This window comes from Pantherophis guttatus, chromosome 4 (genome assembly GCF_059756535.1).
Source record: "Pantherophis guttatus breed Tessera chromosome 4, ASM5975653v1, whole genome shotgun sequence".
Classification (NCBI taxonomy): Eukaryota; Metazoa; Chordata; class Lepidosauria; order Squamata; family Colubridae; genus Pantherophis; species Pantherophis guttatus.
In genome coordinates this window covers 38,423,649-38,444,274 of record NC_142066.1, presented here as the reverse complement: position 1 = coordinate 38,444,274, position 20,626 = coordinate 38,423,649, and the positions used below count along the sequence as shown (strand labels likewise).

At 34.2% G+C, this 20,626-nt stretch overlaps 3 protein-coding genes across 3 annotated transcripts; all 3 read left to right on the top strand.

Moving 5' to 3' along the window:
• The first annotated feature begins 451 nt into the window (after positions 1–451).
• LOC117668838 (olfactory receptor 6Y1-like) lies at positions 452–1,444 on the top strand. The gene has a single exon (XM_034422893.2). It carries the CDS (start codon positions 452–454, stop codon positions 1,373–1,375), a length of 924 nt encoding a protein of 307 aa, XP_034278784.1. The 3' UTR covers positions 1,376–1,444.
• A 4,730-nt stretch (positions 1,445–6,174) lies between these two features.
• LOC117668837 (olfactory receptor OR9H1-like) lies at positions 6,175–7,146 on the top strand. Its single transcript, XM_034422891.2, has one exon. It carries the CDS (start codon positions 6,175–6,177, stop codon positions 7,144–7,146), a length of 972 nt encoding a protein of 323 aa, XP_034278782.2.
• A 7,657-nt stretch (positions 7,147–14,803) lies between these two features.
• On the top strand, positions 14,804–17,662 carry LOC117668836 (olfactory receptor OR9H1-like). Its single transcript, XM_034422890.2, has 2 exons — positions 14,804–14,872; positions 16,718–17,662. The coding sequence occupies exons 1-2, from the start codon at positions 14,804–14,806 to the stop codon at positions 17,660–17,662; spliced, it is 1,014 nt and encodes a 337-aa protein (XP_034278781.2).
• Positions 17,663–20,626: the final 2,964 nt, after the last annotated feature.

The window sequence follows — 20,626 nt, the reverse complement described above, 5'->3', positions numbered from 1 at the left end:
TTTATCTTGTATTCGAGGACAAAATGTAATTCCAAGGACAGTCTATCCTATGGACAACAAATATCTATCTCTCATATATCTAAGTACAATTAATTTAAATATCACTGCTTTAAAACAGTTGATGCCCTTGAATCTGGTACAATTCAGAATGCATATTTCAGGATTGAAACATAGGTTTGCTGGGAATTCATTTTCAATATGTAGGGAGAAAAATATAGTATATTTTTCTTTTTTTAAAAAAAATAAAATATTTTCACTGCCTTATTGTTCAGCCTTTATATTTTCAAACCTAATGAATTATAGTAAAGAAGAATGAAGTAGATTTCTCAGATAGATATTTTTTTATGTCCTGAACTTCAAAAATGGAAAAGAAATGTAAGGGCTTGTAGGTTAATTGATGTTGCATTATACATTTCTCTCTCGTTCTTGTAAATCCCAGACTCTATGCATCATGGAAGAAGCCAACCAGACAAATGTCAGCTACTTCATCCTACTGGGATTCACTACCACTGCAGAGCTTCAGATTCTTCTCTTTGTCCTATTTCTCATTGCATACCTGATGATCCTCATGGAGAATTTGATCATCATTGCAGTCATTTGGGTCAATAATAATCTTCATAAGCCCATGTACCTCTTGTTGTGTAACCTTTCCTTCCTTGAAGTCTGGTACATTACAGTCATTGTTCCTAAAATGTTGGGAGATTTTCTATCACAAGACAAACGCATCTCCTTCCAAGGTTGTCTAACACAGCTATATTTTTTTGTTACCTTTGTGTGCAGTGAATATATTCTTCTAGCTGTGATGGCTTATGATCGGTATTTAGCTATATGCTATCCACTTCGTTACCCAGTCCTCATGAACAATAATTTCTGTGTTCAGCTTTCAGCAGGATGCTGGATATGTGGTTTACTCACCTCCATGATAAAACTGAGCTTTATTGGCCGTCTGAAATACTGTAGCACTTACAAGATCAATCACTATTTCTGTGATATTTCACCCCTCTTGAATGTTTCTTGCACAGATTCTTCCATAGCTGAACTGGTAGACTTCATCTTGGCTCTAATGGTTATCATGGTTCCCCTCTGCATGGTTGTTACATCATACATCTATATCATTTCAACAGTTTTGAAGATTCCTTCAGCACAAGGAAGAAAGAAGGCTTTCTCTACATGCAGTTCTCACCTCACAGTGGTTATACTCTTTTACTCCACCACACTCTTCACCTATGCACGCCCCAAAGCTATGTATGCCTACAACGCCAACAAACTTGTGTCAGTGCTCTACACTGTGATAGTTCCTCTTTTGAACCCTTTAATATATTGTCTCAGAAATAAAGAGATAAATTGTGCCTTGAGGAAGACATTTTTTGGCTAATACTTAGGCAAAGAAGTTACTTAGTGTCACAGAATAATTCTACAAATGTAAACAAAATTTCACTAACAATACCTTTGTAGTTTCTGTAACTGAATGTACAATGTATTTTCATTTTATTTGTTTGCCCATAAATTATTTCAGGTATTAATTTTGTTTTGGGAGATTCACTGATATACTTTTTTTTTTTAAAGAAATCACAATGAATACCCATGCAATGGAAATTGACACTTTTAAAATTGCAAAATATTCAGTATATCACTCTTCATTTTGGTCATCTATCAATGTGAAATAAATGGAATTATATCTAATCAAGAATAATAATTGAAAGTATAAAATAAGTTATTAATAAGGTAGTTATAGAGCTTACTAACACAGAACTGTAGAACCTTTTAACATTAAGATCTATTTGTAAGATTTGTTCATTCTGTTCTGTTTTGTTCTGTTCCGTTCCGTTCTGTTCTGTTCTATTAAGTGGTGGGTTGCTACCTGTTTGCCCTGGATCGGGAGAACCAGTAGCAGCAGCGGCGGGAGCATGCGCACATGCATGAGAGAACCAATAGCAAACTAAAGTGAAACCTACTACTGATTCTATTCTATTCTTGAAAGTAAATATTATACTGTTGTCTTAATTTTTTTAAATATGTGCTTTCACTCTTTGATAGTTTCTTGCTTTTCAGTGAAAACCATAAATTGTATGCATCTGAAACAAATAACATGTTTTCAGTTTCATATTTCCATCAGACAGTCATATCATGACACAGCCTGCCTCCATATCACATGCCATTCTCTGTTGATGATTAAAATTTTGAGACTCTGAAGAAAATAAAATTCATCAGTGGCCCACCTGGCATTTCTTCACACTGCATCTCATGTCAGTCTGGATTTGTATATGTGTACATAGACGCAGATAGATTGTAGATAGATTATCATCTCAGATCACTCCACTGTTTCTGAAAACTATAAACTGTAATCTACCACATTGCTTCACTGCTCTTTGATAGGTAGTTATTTTTTAAACTACTCCGTTTAGGGCTGAACTAGAGCAACTGGCTCAAAGTTATCCAGCTGGCCTCCCCGCTTAAGGCAGGACCTGAACCTGGTTTTCTTTTTCCTAATCCAGTGTTTTAATCTCTTGATCACCATGGTGTAAATATATTTCTTCATTGGTTTTCTTCAAATAAAGTCTATGGTCTGATAAATGTAGGAGGAATAAACCCTAACTGTTAGGGTTTATATTTTAACTTGCTTATTTTACTAGTTCAGATGGAAAGCATTCATTCACTAATTCTTTTCATACTGGTCAATGTTTTCTTTGAAACAACTGAATTCTCAAATGTTGTTTAACACTTCATTTGCTGGTTATGTAAACTTGATTTTTTAAAAAAATCAGCATCTGCTGTTAATTTAATTTAAAATTCATTTTTGGAGTAGACGTTTTGTGACTGTACTTGATAGTCATAAGCAATAAAAGTCGCTTTGTATTCTCTCTCTCTCCTACTCTCTCTCTATCTGCTATCTCTATCTCCGTCTCTCTATCTCCCTATCACCGTATCTCCATCCTCATCTCTCTGTGTGACTGTTTTTGTGCGTGTTACAATATATGTCACTCACTTCACCAAATTCCACATTTCTCATAATAACAAACTTCATTAAAAGTAGCTTTAAAATAATAAGAACCCCATTAACAATAAAATAATAAAAACAAAATAATGATTTTTGCTGTTGAAATATTTTTCATAACATTTCCTTTAAAGCTGTATATCCTTGTGAAAAGGATATGAAGAAGATTGCATAGAGTAATTCCACAAAGTCCTGGGTACAAGGAAGTTGAATCTCCTAAAGTTTTATTTTTCTTTATTCAGAATAAGTTGTTAGACAGATAGATTTATCCATCATATTCAAACTGCTGCCAATGATTCGCAAAGCTCTGTATGACATAACAGCTGTTACATGAGAGATAGTACCTTGTCAGTAATGAATCTATCTGTCTAAAGGAGGGGGGAAACATCTTGGGTAGGTGTTTCAGATTCTTCCAACATCATGGGTTATAGGAAAAGAGATTAATATTGCTGATATTTGCTAAAACAGTCCAGATATTTTGAAATTCCTTATCCCTCAGTTATAAAGATTCTCCCCCAATTGCATTTAAAGGGTAATTGAAGACAGATTTATTTCATTGATCCTTCAACCTTTGTTGTTGTTGTTGTTGTTGTTGTAGGTATTCAAATTCAGGTGTAGTAACTCTTTTGATTCCACAGAGCTACACAATTTCAAATGAATAAATAAATGAATAAATAACAGACGAATGAATGAATAACAAAGAAACAAACAAATAAACCAGATTAATACCATAAGAAACACATATAAAGTATTGTCTCAGTTGTAATTTCATGTGGCTTAAGTATTCTATCTGGATTCAGAGAGCGATGAATTTATGTATCAGACATTATCTGGGAGCATTATTTTAAAGAGGAATAAGAGATGTTTCGGTAAGTATATAACCAGCATATATGTTCAATATATGCATAACATATTCAGTGCATAGAATCAGCATAACAGAGTAACTTTCTTAGAACTAGCTTTTAAGACCTGCCCAGAGTTGTTTGCTGAGATGGCTGGTTACAGAAATCAATCAATCAATCAATCAATCAATCAAATGAATCAAATGAATGAATGAATGAATCTAAATCTTCTGGTTTAATATAAAATTAATTGTAGCTATAAGATGTTGTATCTTAAAAAACTGGGAGAAATGAACAAACAGAATCTTAAAACAGAAATATTTCATAACTTTGCAGTTAAGAAAGCTGCTTCTCCATTAGGTGCCACAACTCTAGGGGATATAATTAAAATGAGCAATTGCTACCTTTAAAGAGAGAGAATTATTGTGGAAAGAGATAATGATGCTTATTTAATGATTGTTGATGGAGATACATGGACTGTATTGCTTTGAAAAATTTTCATCCATTTCAGCAGAATTTTCTGGTTATTTTTATACAATTATGAATAGAACATGGGCAATGTCTCAATATAAGCTACAATTGTGCATCTTATTCTTCAGTTACTGAATAAGAAGGTGAAAGATCATTCCTTTTGATGTTTCATACCAGGAAAAAAACCTATTGTAGATTTTTTTTGTAACATTTTTATTCTGTATAAATATATTTTGATGTACAAAGTTGTCTTTTATTATTTTGAACTTTTGATCCTTGTGTTAAGAAACAGAACATTAAAAACAAGTGATTATGACATGCTGCTGCTGCTGCTATTACATATCCCCTGTTCATAGTTAAAAATATAAATAATCCAAGAGGTTTTTTTGAAGGTGAGGAATGATGATGTGGATAACTCTCTGGAAAAAAAGGGTCTGCAGAGTGTCTGTTTAAGAATGAAAACCACTTCTGAGTTAATGTGAATAAAACAATACGGAAATGACTTGAGAGAAAGACTTCCTTCCTTCCTTCCTTCCTTCCTTCCTTCCTTCCTTCCTTCCTTCCTTCCTTCCTTCCTTCCTTCTCTCTCTCCCTTTCCTCCCCTTTCTCTCTTTCTTTCTCTCACTCTCGTCACCAGATAATGGTGGAAAAATTAGATTTCTTAACTTTCCCTCAGAAATTTGTGCATTTCTAGCTGATTTCTTCTCTGTGAAATCTTTCCAAAACCTGAGTTTTATTGCACTCATTTTAATCTAAGGATGGGATATTTTAGTGGATACATTCATAATGACAGACTTTCTAAGATGACAATGATAGCATTTCTCTCCTATCAAATGTATGAATAAGCTGAATGGAGCAGCACAGAGGAGTGTGAGTCAACATTGCTTGAGTGTGTTTATTTTTGCAAATATTTATTTATTCAAAATAATTACAAATAATAATTATATGTTACCTGCTAATAAGGGAAGGTTTTTTTATATCTCATAGACCATAACATATTTCAGTATAAGTTTCAGTATGGGGGAAGGGGAAATCTCCTAAAAGTGGCATTAGATTTCAGTAACTGAATGCAACAGAACACACACACACAAATGGTTAATACTTTTTATATAGTAGCCCCACATTTTTATAACATGGGTCTACTTTGGAAATGATGAAATTTAAGAAATTTTCATAAGAAAATTCCATTTTACAGCTTTTTTCTGTATGTGTGAATGCAGATTGCTTGTGGTTGGAATTTATTATATCTGGCTATAAGAAATAGAAATTAGAATTTTTCAAGTTCAAAATTGAAATATAAAATATATCACATAAATTGATCTGACTATTAATTTTAAAACATTTGGAAAATGAATCTTGTGGTAAAGTAAAAAACAAAGCTATTACGGTACTTACTATATAAAGGAAAACAAATAGATCAGGAAATTCTTAGATAAACACATAACTGATATTGGTTTAGTGTGGTTGTATCTAAAATGTTTAAATGTAATAATTGAATATTAAATTAAATATTCAAACGGGTATGTTGCTACTCAATGCATGATACATTATGCAAATACGTAAGAGAACGCTCTATCATTTTGCCTTTGGGGCCTAAAGTTATTTATGAACTTGTATTTTAAAAATTTATTCCTTGGTATCTGAAGAAATCCGTAATGTCAATCTCAGCAATAATTGCGATCAAAGCTGGTTTACTTTTTCAGGGTTGAATGATTCCAAACAAAGTATCAACTGTTTTATTGTATTAAGATAGACTTAAAATGGACTGCACTGGGAAGTGGGAAAAACATTTATGAACCTTGATCTGATAACTTATTGTTGTTTGTATCCAACGATAAAAAGGCCACTGTTGCATTATTACTCATTATGTTTTTATCTCATGTGTTCCATTTTTCAGAAAACAAAATGGGAAACCACTCCAAAATCACACAATTCATTTTAGAAGGATTCTCAGGCCCCCTAGAACTACAGCTGGGTTTGTTTTTTCTTTTCATGCTGCTATACATCGTAACACTGATGGGGAATATTGGAATGATCACTATTATTACTCTTGATCCTCAACTCCAAAGTCCTATGTACTTCTTCCTGAAGAATTTATCTTTCTTGGATATCTGCTATTCCTCTGTTATAACTCCTAGAGCCATGGTGAGCTTTGCAACAGGGCAGAAGGGCATTTTCTATAATGCATGTGCCATACAAATGTTCTTTTTCTCTCTTTTTGGAACAACTGAATGTTTCTTCCTAGCTGTGATGGCATTTGACCGATTTACTGCCATCTGCAATCCACTGCTTTACAATATCACCATGTCCAGGAAAACCTGTAAACTCCAAATAACTGTTTGTTATTTCTTTGGCTTCATCAACTGTTGCACACAGACAAGTCTTACTTTCAGCTTATCCTATTGTGAACCAGGGGAAATTAACCAGTTCTTCTGTGATGTCCCAGCTGTAATGAAAGCAGCTTGTTCAGACACTTTTGTAAATGAGATTGTGCTTCTAGCATTATGTGGGTTTATCATAATGATAACATCCACTATAGTTTTGATTTCCTATGTCTATATTGTGGCCACAATACTCCACATGGCTTCTGCAGAGGGGAGACACAAAGCTTTTTCCACCTGTACTTCCCATATCATGGCTGTTACCTTGTTCTTTGGAACAGCTTTCTTCATGTATGGTCAGCCTGGAGCAATGGCTTCTCCAAATCAAGGCAAAGTCGTTTCTATTTTTTATACTGTTGTAATTCCTATGTTGAATCCATTAATCTATAGCCTAAGGAACAAGGAGGTCAAAAATGCATTGGGAAGACAGCTAAAAAAGGTGATTTTCTTCAAATGAGTACCAACCCTTATAAAAATATAAATATAAAAATGATTATAAATACATTTAGCTTGAAGCATTCTTAAACTGAATGTAAAATAAGATCAGAAGTTTTTCTTGTACGTGTGACGGACAAACAGATTGAAAAAGCAAAACAAAAACAAAACATGGAACTTTGTTTTATATAGGACAACAATAGCAAGGGTCTTTTATAGGCAGAGATGAAAGAACTTATAGTCACAATGTAAGAATGGAGAGTGAAATTAATGCAGTTGGTGAAGAAGGTCAAATTGATTTGCTTTGATAAAAGAAAAAAAATCATTTCGTGTTGTTTCTATTTGGAAACCACTCTACAACTTTGTGTTTGAAATTAAATGAAATTTTAATCTTGAATTTCAATTATTAGACTTGTTTGTGATGATAGAATCACTGTTTGTTATTCTAGTTCAAAGGATCATTGATTTTTAGGATTTCATCTGTTTCAAAGAAAGTCAGAAGTTATTTTTTTCTATACTTTTTCTCCTCTTTATTTGCCCTCTCCCATTTTGCTTTTTCTCTACCTCTACCTCTTCCTCTCTCTTTTTTAGCTTCGTTTTTATTTGCTTTTTTGTATCGTGTGTGTGTGTGTGTGTGCGTGTGTGCGTGTGTGTGTGTAATATTTTGAAAAAATGAATAGTGGTATGAAAAAGTTATAATTTATAAATCAAAATGTAGGAAATGGATATCATATCTCACTATTTTATGATGCAAATCAATTTAATGTAGATCTATACATAAAAGTGATATATAATTTATAATACTTTTACTTTTTGCAATAAAGTTTTTAATGTGTTAAGAAACAGTTTGATGGGAAAAGTAAAAACACCTACCACTGCAAAATTTACTGTCCTTAAAAATACTCCCACAAGTATGTAAGAATTATAATATATTCATATTTATTGATAACAAAATGGCTTCACATGGAATATTAGTAGAAAATAGTACCTTGAGACCTATTTTTGTTCCTTCATTATTATTTTTTTTTAATTTGATTTATATGCCGCCCTTCTCCGAAGACTCATGGCGGCTTACAATGCGTTTATTTATTTTTATTTAATGTGTAAAGAAACACATCCATTGACTCAATTATAGTTAGTGTAGATTTTGTCCTAGAACTAGTTACATTTAATTTATCACATTCACAAAATAAGAGACTGGGTATCATTACCCACTTCGTATACACATATGCCTATATTTAAGCTTATGTAATTTTTAAAGAAGAACAGGGATCCATAATGAATATTTTCCACCATTATAACTTTTTATTTCCTGGTTAAGGAAACTTTTCTAATCATAGTGGTAGATCTGACACTTGGAATGTAATTTTTCTGTCATCTGCATCATGTTAAAAAAAAATCTTGTTGCAGACAGTTACCATATGCATGCATAGATCAACAACAATAATAGTAGTGGGAGTACAACTCATCTATAAAAGAACAATTGTGCATAAAAATAGCAGAAAATTTATTTAGAATCTTACACAATTCAGTCTGTGAAAGGTCATAAACTTGCAGGTTTCAGTAGCCTAATAGTATCTAATCTACTTTGTTTTCTCGTCAAAACCATAAGTTATAAACATAAACAATGTTCAAAAACCTTTCATTTGATTGTATATTGTTTTCTAATTTTTTTAAACTATAGTATATATGTTTTTGAGGCTTTTTTTAGATGTCAACCAAACATGATATTTCATAAAGATACATTTATACAATTTTTAAAAATTATCAGGTGACATACACTAACAGTGTATCATCTTATATTGTTTCTTTAAAATTATAATATAATGTAAATTTCAATCCCTACAGCCACATATTTTCCTGTTGTTCCTTCTGCCTATTATAACTAAAGTTTTTGCCCTACTTTATCGTATATTATTTCACTTGTTCTTCTACTTCCAATTTCAATAAAAGTTTATATATTTAATCACTCAGTCTTAGAATGTTCAAAACCATAAATTAATTTGTCTACTTTAAATATTTCCAATAATTCTAAATGAGAGAAATGTTTATAACTATATCCATCCTGCCACCAGTTAATTGCTTTCTTTTGCCACAATCTTTCTACTTCTATTTGAAGTAGAGCTGAGGTAGTACAGTGGTTAGAGTGCAGTACTGCAAGCTACTTCAGCTGACTGGTAACTGCAGTTTGGCAGTTCAAATCCCACCAGCTCAAGGTTGACTCAACCTTCCATCCTTCTGAGGTAGGTAAAATTAGGACTCAGATAGTTGAAGGTAATATGCCAACTGTAAACTGCTAAGAGAGGACTGTGAAAGCACCATGAAGCAATATATAAGTCTAAATGCTATTGCTACTTCAGATTTTTGTATTTTATTGTTTTTTATATATATTTTCTCTTCTCTTCTGTTGTCTCCAGCTACTGCAATGTCCACAATGCAGACTTCTTTTGTGTTTCTTCTTGATAATTATTAATCTGGAGTGTTGTATGGCAGGTACTTGCCTGTTTGAACTCTAATGTCCCAGAGCAATTTAGCTTCCTCAATTTCTATTATTTTGTCTATTTTGAGACCCACCAGTTCTTGCTTGTAGACCAGGGGTGTCAAACTCAATTTCATTGAGGACCACATCAGAGTTGTGTTTGATCTCAGGGAGTGAGTGGGTGTGGCCAGGGTGGGCATGACCAGCTTGACATCCTGCAGCCCTTTGCCAGTGAAAATGGAGCCCAGGCCAGTGCATAGCCCTCCTGAACTCCATTTTCACTGCCAGAGGCACCATGGGCTGGTCTTTTGCTCTTTCCAGGGAAGCTCCATGGGCCAGATCTAAACACTCAGTGGGCTGGATTCAGGACACAGGCCTTGAGTTTGACATCCCTGTTGTAGACTATTATGGCTAGATTGAAATGTAGTGATGCTTAATAAAATAAAAACTTATTTTATATTTTAACCAAGGTGCTTTTGCAACATACTTGTGTGAAACATAAAAAAAATTAATAACAGTAATTATAAATAACAAAAATGAAAACAATAAGAAGTTGGGTCCAAATTCAGTAACCTATTTAAAGTAATACTAGTCATGAATTCAAAAGGATTTTTCCAATTACTCTACTGGAAAGAATGGGATTTTGTTGTTTGAATATAATAGCATGGACACTCCAGGAAACACTTTGGAAGAAAGAAATCAGTACTTTTTTTGTGAGTCCATTATTAAGAGTGCTAGGTTTTGAAAGTTAAAAACAGAAGCCATATTTAAAATTTTGTGAAGTATATACATGAAGCAGCCATTAGGATTAGTCAACAAATAATCTCCATTTAGATTTGTATAATTTATAAGTAGATTATACTCAAGAGATCATATGTTTAATATTGGGCCTCAGGTGTAATGTGATTGTTCATAAATGTGTTATATTTGAACCCAGAAAAGAAAAGAAAAAAAGATTTGCAGAGTGCATTTGCTTCATAGACTGGTGAAGAAATCATGTTAAACAGAAAAACAACATTGCAAGTTTGTTCTATTTCCAGAGGTGAGTAAAAATACTGAAGCTGAAATTTTCTCTTAAGGAAGTGACATGAGTTTCAAGATGAGTTCAGTTAGTTCAGTAATTCAGTATCCATGTGTGTAAAAAGCTTTTTCATTTCATGGCATTTCAAAAGTTTCTCATTTGAGATGCAGGACTTTGACCTTGAAATTAATGTATTTATTGAGTTTAATCCATGCTGTTTACATTGTAACTCAAATGTTTTACAATCAAAATGTAAAAAACAGGAAAGACCATTTCAATAAATTAAAAATAAAATCAATAAGCTTAGCAGAAATTCAGCACAGGAGTAAAATAATTAGCAAAATTAAAATCAACAGTTACTGAAAATAAGCAGCAGCAGCAACAACAAGAACAAATCCAGCAATGATATAATGAGATTGGTTTTCTCTACAATAACAGACAGTTTGGGAGTTGACTCCTTTTTAACTAAATTAGCAGCAAAAGAAAATATTAGGATGGCAATTGTGTGCATTTCTTTCTGCTAGTTTCCCAGTTTTGATGACTATGACTTAATGACTAAATGTTTAGATTGCAGTTTTTCAAACTTCTGCTGAAGTAGTTACCATGAAACGGACTAAAATTAACCATGAAGCTAACAACTTGTAAGGCTAAAAGCATTACAACAGTGTGGCATACAGAGTAATAAAGAAATGATATAGGGTAGATGTGGTTTTGTGTGTGGTTTATTAAACAAGCAAATAACAGCAATGTTCGAGTGTTTTACTACTACATACACATGATATTTCTCATTGCTCACACATATCAGTGACCTTGAATAACAATAGCTAATACTAATTTCATTTTTTGCACCATTTCTTACTATCAGCTGCATTGATAGTAGGAGTGAGGAAGGAAGGAAGGAAGGAAGGAAGGAAGGAAGGAAGGAAGGAAGGAAGGAAGGAAGGAAGGAAGGAAGGAAGGAGAGGTGGGATTCAGCTGGTTCGTACCATTTAGGCAAACCGGTAGCAGAGATCGCGGGTGGGCCTGCCCACCCGTACCAGTGGTTTCAAGGCCGGGCCTATGCGCGGAAGGTGTGCGAGGGAGCAAAGCACATGTGCAGAAGGCCAGCAGCATGCATGGAAGGCACGCACATGTGTGAAGTGAGCATGTACGTGGCAACTCGGTAGTAAGAATATTGGAAACCCACTGCTGCAAGGAAGGTGTCCATAAGAAATTGCATCAGTCTCTACATTCTGACAAACAAGATTTGTTGCTGTCACTAGAAACTGGAATTTATGTTCTGTAGCCAGAGAGTAGGAAATGTTCCAGTTCATGGTAATATGTGGGATATAAATGTCTATAATAGAGTATAGAACTCTTATCTATACTGTTATTATTATTATATTTACAACTATGTGAAATCACAGCTTCTAGTTCTTTAGCTACAGTTGGATTTCATTCATAACAAATTCTTCCCAAAAAACTAAGATATCGTAATGTATCTATGTATCTTTCTTGCTTGTATCCTTATGATTTATATTGACTGTTTCCTAATATGATTTGATTGCTTATTTGTACCCTATGACTATCATTAAGTGTTGTACCTTATGATTCTTGATGAATGTATCTTTTCCTTTATGTACATCGAGAGCATATGCACCAAGACAAATTCCTTGTGTGTCCAATCACACTTGACTAATAAAAAATTCTATTCTATTCTATTCTATTCTATTCTATTCTATTCTATTCTATTCTATTCTATTCTATTCTATTCTATTCTATCCTATCCTATCCTATCCTATCCTATCCTATCCTATCCTATCCTATCCTATTCTGATTCAAGCAAAGTAGCTTTTTGTAATTCAGCAACATAGCTTTTTGAAATTGAGTTATAGTTGGTCAAACAATCAGGCAGATGTTTAGATTGAATTTAGCATTTTTATCCATTTACCGTGTCCTTCCTAAGGATTTGGGATTGATAGAAGTTATTGTTTGATGGTGTTAAAGGTATTATTTCAGGAGGTTAGCTGTTCCAAAGAAAAGACAAGTTTTACCTGAAACAGTTTATAACCTGTGATGATACCTTTAATATTTTTAAAGTTTTGAACGTCAACATAGTACAAAATAAATTTATTTACTTTTAAATACTATATGTCCTTTCTAATTCTCTGGTGTAGTCATTTGTGATGACCATCCTAATAATACAGCTCTGATCACTTGATTATATCATTTTCCCATTTTTATTTAAAATTTCTAACATTGTCACAGTTATATTTTTGCTTTCTAAGAAATTCTAATACATACATACATACATACATACATACATACATACATACATATATATATATACAGTCAGGTCCAGAAATATTGGGACATCGACACAATTCTAACATCTTTGGCTCTATACACCACCACAATGGAGTTGGAATGAAACAAACACAATGTGCGTTAACTGCAGACTGTCAGCTTTAATTTGAGGGTATGTACATCCAACTCAGGTGAATGGTGTAGGACTTACAGCAGTTTTTTATATATGCCTCCCACTTGTTAAGGGACCAAAAGTAATGGGACAGAATAATAATCATAAATCAAACTTTCCCTTCTTAATACTTGATTGCAAATCCTTTGCAGTCAATCACAGCCTGAAGTCTGGAACGCATAGACATCACCAGACGCTGGTTTCATCCCTGGTGATGCTCTGCCAGGCCTCTACTGCAACTGTCTTCAGTTCCTGCTTGTTCTTGGGGCATTTTCCCTTCAGTTTTGTCTTCAGCAAGTGAAATGCATGCTCAATGGGATTCAGGTCAGGTGATTGACTTGGCCAATGCATAACATTCCACTTCTGTCCTTTCAAAAACTCTTTAGTTGCTTTTGCAGTATGCTTTGGGTCATTGTCCATCTGCACTGTGAAGCGCCGTCCAATGAGTTCTGCAGCATTTGGCTGAATGTGAACAGATAATATTGCCCGAAATACTTCAGAATTCATCCTGCTGCTTTTGTCAGCAGTCACATCATCAATAAATACAAGAGAACCAGTTCCATTGGCAGCCGTACATGCCCACGCCATGACACTATCACCACCATGCTTCACTGATGAGGTGGTATGCTTAGGATCATGAACAATTCCTTTCCTTCTCCATACTATTCTCTTCACATCCCTCTGGTACAAGTTGATCTTAGTCTCATCTGTCCATAGGATCTTGTTCCAGAACTGTGAAGGCTTTGTTAGATGTTGTTTGGCAAACTCTAATCTGCCTTCCTGTTTTTGAGGCTCACCAATGGTTTACATCTTGTGGTGAACCCTCTGTATTCATTCTGGTGAAGTCTTCTCTTGATTGTTGACTTTGACACACTTACACCTACCTCCTGGAGAGTGTTCTTGATCTGGCCAACTGTTGTGAAGGGTATTTTCTTCACCAGGGAAAGAATTCTTCGGTCATCCACCACACTTGTTTTCCGTGGTCTCCCAGGTCTTTTGGTGTTGCTCAGCTCACCGGTGCATTCCTTCTTTTTGAGAATGTTTCAAACAGTTGTTTTGGCCACGCCTAATGTTCTTGCTATCTCTCTGATGTGTTTGTTTTGTTACTTCAGCCTAATGATGGCTTGCTTCACTGATAGTGACAGCTCTTTGGATCTCATCTTGAGAGTTGACAGCAACAGATTCCAAATGTAAATAGCACACTTGAAATGAACTCTGGGCCTTTTATCTGCACATTGTAATTGGGGTAATGAGGGAATATCACACATCTGGCCATGGAACAGCTGAAAAGCCAATTGTCCCATTACTTTTGGTCCCTTAATAAGTGGGAGGCACATATACAAACTGCTGTAAGTCCTACACCGTTCACCTGAGTTGGATGTAAATACCCTCAAATTAAAGCTGACAGTCTGCAGTTAACACACATTGTGTTTGTTTCATTCCAACTCCATTGTGATGGTGTATAGAGCCAAAGATGCTAGAATTGTGTCGATGTCCCAATATTTCTGGACCTGACTGTATATATATATCTTCCCCATATTGGAAGCATTTTTTTTTAGTATTTGACAAAGAAATCCATTATCTATATAGCACATTTAATTTCAAGTTTAATTTCAGATTGATTTATATCCATTCTTGTTCCATATCTTTATCAGGTTTCTATACTGTTCAGCTCCAGAAGACTTTGAATGACTTGGATATCACCAAAACATTAATGGGATATGCTCCTGATTGATGGATCTCTTCTGTTATCAGTTTCAGATTCATATGCATTATGCTCTATAATGAAAGTAACATTAGTATTAATTAATATGTATCTTTTTCTGCTTGCAGAATTTCACAAACAGCTTTTATTTCACATGCATGCTAATAATGACCTCTTCAGATTTTCACGTGTGGTACAAAGGCAATTTCTACTCAAACACTAATTTCTAACTTTCACAAAAAATATTGGTAAATGACTATTTATCCTGACATATCCTCTAGCCATAAATAAGTGATGGAAAATCATACTGTAAAAGGCGAAAGATTTATACGATCTGAAGAGAAACCAGAGTATCATTATTAGGCAGAATCGCGGCAATAAAAATGAGCATATTACCCAAGTTATTGTATCTATTCCGAACGGTCCCTGTTAAATTAGATAAAAAATTCTTTCTGGAGCTCAATAGCATCATCAGGAAATTTATTTGGGAGGGAAAGAAACCAAGGATAGCGATTAGGAATTTACAGGACAAGAAGGAAAGAGGGGGTTTCGGATTACCTAAATGGGAGTTATATCAAAAAGCTGCAAACCTAGTATGGCTGAAAGAATGGGCAACCCTAAGAAATAAAAGACTGTTAACTCTAGAAGGGTATGATCTCCAGAAGGGGTGGCATGCATATCTCTGGGATACTGGGAAGAAGATAAAAACTTACTTCCATAGACATAAAATAAGGGAGATCTTGATACAAATATGGGGAGAGATGAGACAGAAGCACTATAGGAAAATTCCGAGATGGCTTTCCACCATGGAGGCTATAATATATCCAAATGTATTAGAAATGGGTAAAACGTTCAGATACAATGAATTATTAGATGGGGGAGGGAACCTTAAAACAAGGGAAGAATTGATGGAACAAGGTATTTCTATAGACTGGTGGCCATATAACCAAATTAAATCCAGATATAAAAAAGATAAGGAGGAATTCGGCATTGAAATGAGCATAAATGGATTTGATAAGATATGGATGGGTACGGACGACAAAATTTTAGCTAAATTATATAATTATTTATTGGAGTATGATATGGCAGAGGAAGTAGTTAAAGAACCGATGTTAGCATGGGCCAAAAATATAGGACAGAATATAAATTTGAACGAATGGGATTCAATATGGAATAACAACCTTAAAATGACAAAGGCGACGGCTTATAAGGAAAACCAATACAAGCTGTTTTATAGATGGCATATGGCCCCAGCCAGGATAGCGAAGATCTACCCCAATTCGAGCCCTAAATGTTGGAAATGTGACCATCAGCAGGGTACTTTTTATCATTGCTGGTGGACATGTAATCAGGCACAAAAATTCTGGAGGATGATATGGGTATGGATTAGAGAAATAATAAAAGAAAATTTTGATTTTGACCCAAAAGCTTTTCTCCTGGGAATTTTGAAAACTGAATATGCAAAAAAGAAAAAGTATTTAATTATACATATTCTGACAGCCGCTAGAATTTCCTTTGCCCAGTATTGGAAAGAAAAACAAATACCACCTCAAGAACATGTTATTGGAAAAATATTGGAGTGCGCCGAAATGAACAAATTGACTTCAGAAATTAATGACAGAGAAGATTCAGAATTTTATAGCGTGTGGGACATGTGGTACGAATGGATGGGGGAAAGAAATAAAGAAGGTAATAGAGATTAAATTTTAACTAATTAACAAAATCTATATGAATAGTATTAGATTTAGTCTTAGGGAGTTGAGCACTATTATTTTTAAATGTTTGAAATTAAATCTAGCTCCAAGAAACAATATCAACAAAAGACAAGCAATAATGTATGCAGATGTATATATGTATATAACTGCACCAATGAACCGAAAATGTACCGATTGTATTACTATATGTTATAATAAAATCAAATTCAAAAAAGAAAAAAAAAAAAAAAAAAAAGGAAAATCATACTGTAGTGACAGAATTTATATTAATTGGCTTTAAGGATCAACCAAAGGTGCACATATCTCTCTTCTTTCTCTTTTTGGTAATATACATCATCACCCTAGTGGGGAACATGGGCCTGATCATAATTACAACTGTTGATGCCCAACTTCATAGCCCTATGTATTTCTTCCTGAAAAACCTGTCTTTTTTGGATATTTGCTACTCTTCAGTCATCACTCCAAAAGCTATGTTGAGTTTTATAACTGGAAATAAGACCATTTCCTACAGTGGTTGTGCAACTCAGATGTTCTTCTTTTCTTTGTTTGGAACCACAGAGGCCTTTTTCTTGGCTGTAATGGCATATGACCGATTCATTGCCATATGTAATCCATTGCTGTATCATATCATCATGTCAAAGAAAAGGTGTGCTTGCCTTCTATCCATCTCTTACTTTTTTGGCTGTATCAACTGCTGCATCCAGACTGGTTTTACATTCACTCTATCATTTTGTGACTCACTTGTAATTGACCACTTCTTTTGTGATGTCCCAGCTGTCATGAAGATCTCCTGCTCGGTTACTTTTGTGAATGAACTTGTGCTCCTTTCAGTGTGTGGCTTTATCATTGTGACCACAGCTATAGTAGTCCTAGTATCCTATGTTTATATTATTAGTACTATAATAAATATACCATCTGTCAAAGGAAAACAAAAAGCTTTCTCAACTTGTACCTCCCATTTGATGGCAGTCAGCTTATTTTTTGGTACAGTTTTTTTTATGTATGCACAACCTGGGGCTTTGTCTTCTCCCAATCAAGGAAAAGTTGTATCACTATTTTATACAGTTGTCATCCCAATGTTGAACCCCATAATCTACAGCTTAAGAAACAGAGAGGTTAAAGAAGCTCTGACCCGACAATTAAGGAAAATTGATACCTAGCTTCTAATGTATCTTTGTTAACTACTGACATTTGAATTGCTATTGAAGTTTATGTTTATATATGTATGACACCATTTCATTTATTAGATGCTGAATTTTCTGAAATTATTATTACATAGGCACACACATACACCTCAAACATGTTTTTAATAAAAGTTAATTCTGAGTTTCATTCAAAAGAAGTAAGTCTGGTAGACTTCCAAGGTTGTTTTCAGTTGGTGTGGATTGGGAGTGAGAAGTCTGACCTGAAATCCATGCTTTGCATACTTCTTCGGGGTTCAATGCTTTCTATACTTCTGTTTAACATGAAGCTACATTTGTTACTGCTGAATGAAATATTATTAGTATGCTTGGTTGTGTTTCTCTAATCATGGTGATTTAAGTGATGCTATATCTTCCCTTTCTTTGTACCTGGAGGTTGCTGGGGTCTGAATGGGGAGAAATATGATGAAACTGAACCAGAGCTACTCCAAGATGGAGTAGCTCTGGATTAGGGACTCTTTGGTTCTTAAAGAATTGTTATATTTGGTCATGGATGGGATCATACTGCCCCAGAATTGTCTGGTGTGTGATCTGGTGATTCTCCTGGATTCACAACTCCTGCTTAAGGAACAATTGGCAGTCATGGCCAGGCGGGCCTTTGCACAAATTTGAGTTTTATACCAATTACACTCATTCCAGGTTGCCGCAGAATTGATCAAGTGGTTGGCTTGAGTGCACATTTTGCCACCATAGGAGTGGGGAATTTATGGGCTTCTGTATTATGAATTTTTAATTTTCTAAACTTCTCCAAGTCATTGTGTTGGAAAGCCATATACATTTATTTAATAAATAAATAAAACAAATGCCTACTGAATGGAAAGGTATAGAAAGCACTGGAGTATAAGAAAGACATATTCTGGGAAGGGGAAGAAAAAAAATCAGAAGATTAGCCTGACTAATCATCTGGATAGGAAGATTAAAAGAAAAAAAGAGAGAAAGGAATGGATTAAAGAAACAAACAAATAAAAGGACTATTGTAAATAAGAATGAAGTAAAAGTGAAAAAGAACTAAGCTTTTTTCCTGTAAATTCTTCCCAGCTAGAATTTCATTTGCTGACAGGGAAAATGAAAAGTTTTGGGAGGACCAAACAAACTAGATTTTTGTTACAGAAAGAAGCTAAAATAACAATAGCAATAGCAATAGCACTTAGACTTCTATATCACTTCACAGTGCTGTATAGTCCTCTCTAAACAGTTTACCAAGTCAGCATATTGCCCCCAACAATCTGGGTCCTTATTTTACTGACCTCAGAAGGATGGAAGGCTGAGTCAACCTTGAACTGGTGCTGGCTGTCATCAGTCAGCAGAATTAGCCTGCAATACTGCATTCTAACCACTGCACCACCACGGCTCTAAAAGCTTCACCATCAAGAAAATCACCCACAGAATCAGCAGTTTTGTAGCAGCAGAATTAATAATGATTATATTAAGGCATGGGATTTACAACCTTGGGGGTTTTTTAAATGCTTTTTAAAAAATAATCAGAAAATAATCAGAAAATAATCATACTGCTGTGACTATTCTTGATATTGCTGTAAAAGTTGAGTGAAATAAGTCCAACATGTTTTGAGATGAAATCTCTGAAACTTAGCAAGGCATTGATTGATTGATTGATTGATTGATTGATTGATTGATTGATTGATTTGTGTCACCAAGTCAGTGCTGACCTTCTGCAACCCAAGTAGACATTCTCTAAGATTATCTATCTCCAACTTTTACCTTCGGGTCTCATAATGATATATCCATTGCCACTGTAATTGAGACTACTCACTTTGTGCTGAGTGTTCTCTTCTCTTTCCACTCTCAACATTATAGACTTTTCAAGAGAGCTAGATTTTCATACAATTGGTCTAAAATATGAGTACTTGTAGCTTTTATTTTCAATGGATTATTGTTCCTCTGAGAATAAAACTTTTAAATTTATTTTCAAAAGGGTTTGCTACAGGTCAGACTAAGAAAGAAATATTGGTGTTTTCGGATGTTTTGGAATAACATATAACATAGAATAATAAAGTTGGAAGAGACCTTGGAAGTCTTCTAGTCCAATCCCTTGCTCAAGTAGAAAAGTCTATACCATTTCGAACAAATGGCTATCCAGTCTCTTTTTGAAAGCTTCCTGTAATGGATCCAGATTAATTGATGGACTCACTGACCCATTCACTGACTAATTGACTCACTGCTTTCAAGTCAATGCTGACTTTTTTTTTAAAGGTTATCAATTCCCAGTTTGACTCTTCAGGTCTTCCAGTGATATATCCATAGCAACTGTAATATTTGCTTTCTAATGCCTCTTTTCTTCTGGAATTTAGTAGACTTAACCAAAAGAGACAAAAATTTACATTTTCTTTAATGCTTATAAAAAGATATTGGACATATTTTCAAAATTATGATAGCAGCTAGACATACCCATCTGAAGTTCCACATCATGCACTACAAATATTTTTTTAATAGTTGGTGGACAATGAATGTAATAATACCATGGAGAATAAACTTTTCCCCTGCTATAGAATATTTCTATCATAAACCCTTGCTAAATGTATGATAGGGCTGGATTTGCTGTTTGCCTTATCCACATGTTGTGGTAAATTAATCTCATTTTTATAGCTCTACCTAAGCACAACCTTCTCTGTGTTGTTCCAATTGAAGCATATGTGCTGCCAAAAAGAGCACCATATAAGTATCTGGCCTACTGGTTTATATGCTGTACTGGAATCCTATTCATTTCCAATGACAAGCAAAGCTTTTCTTCTTTATAGTATGAGAGAGCAAAATTGCCCTAAATATAATGAAAAAATAATAATAGGGAAATTGATCTAAAAAAAAAATAACAGCAGTAAAGTTGATTTAAGGTGATTTAAGAATAGTGATATTTTAAGTACTTAAAAAATACTTCTTTCAACAATTTATGGTACATATATGTCT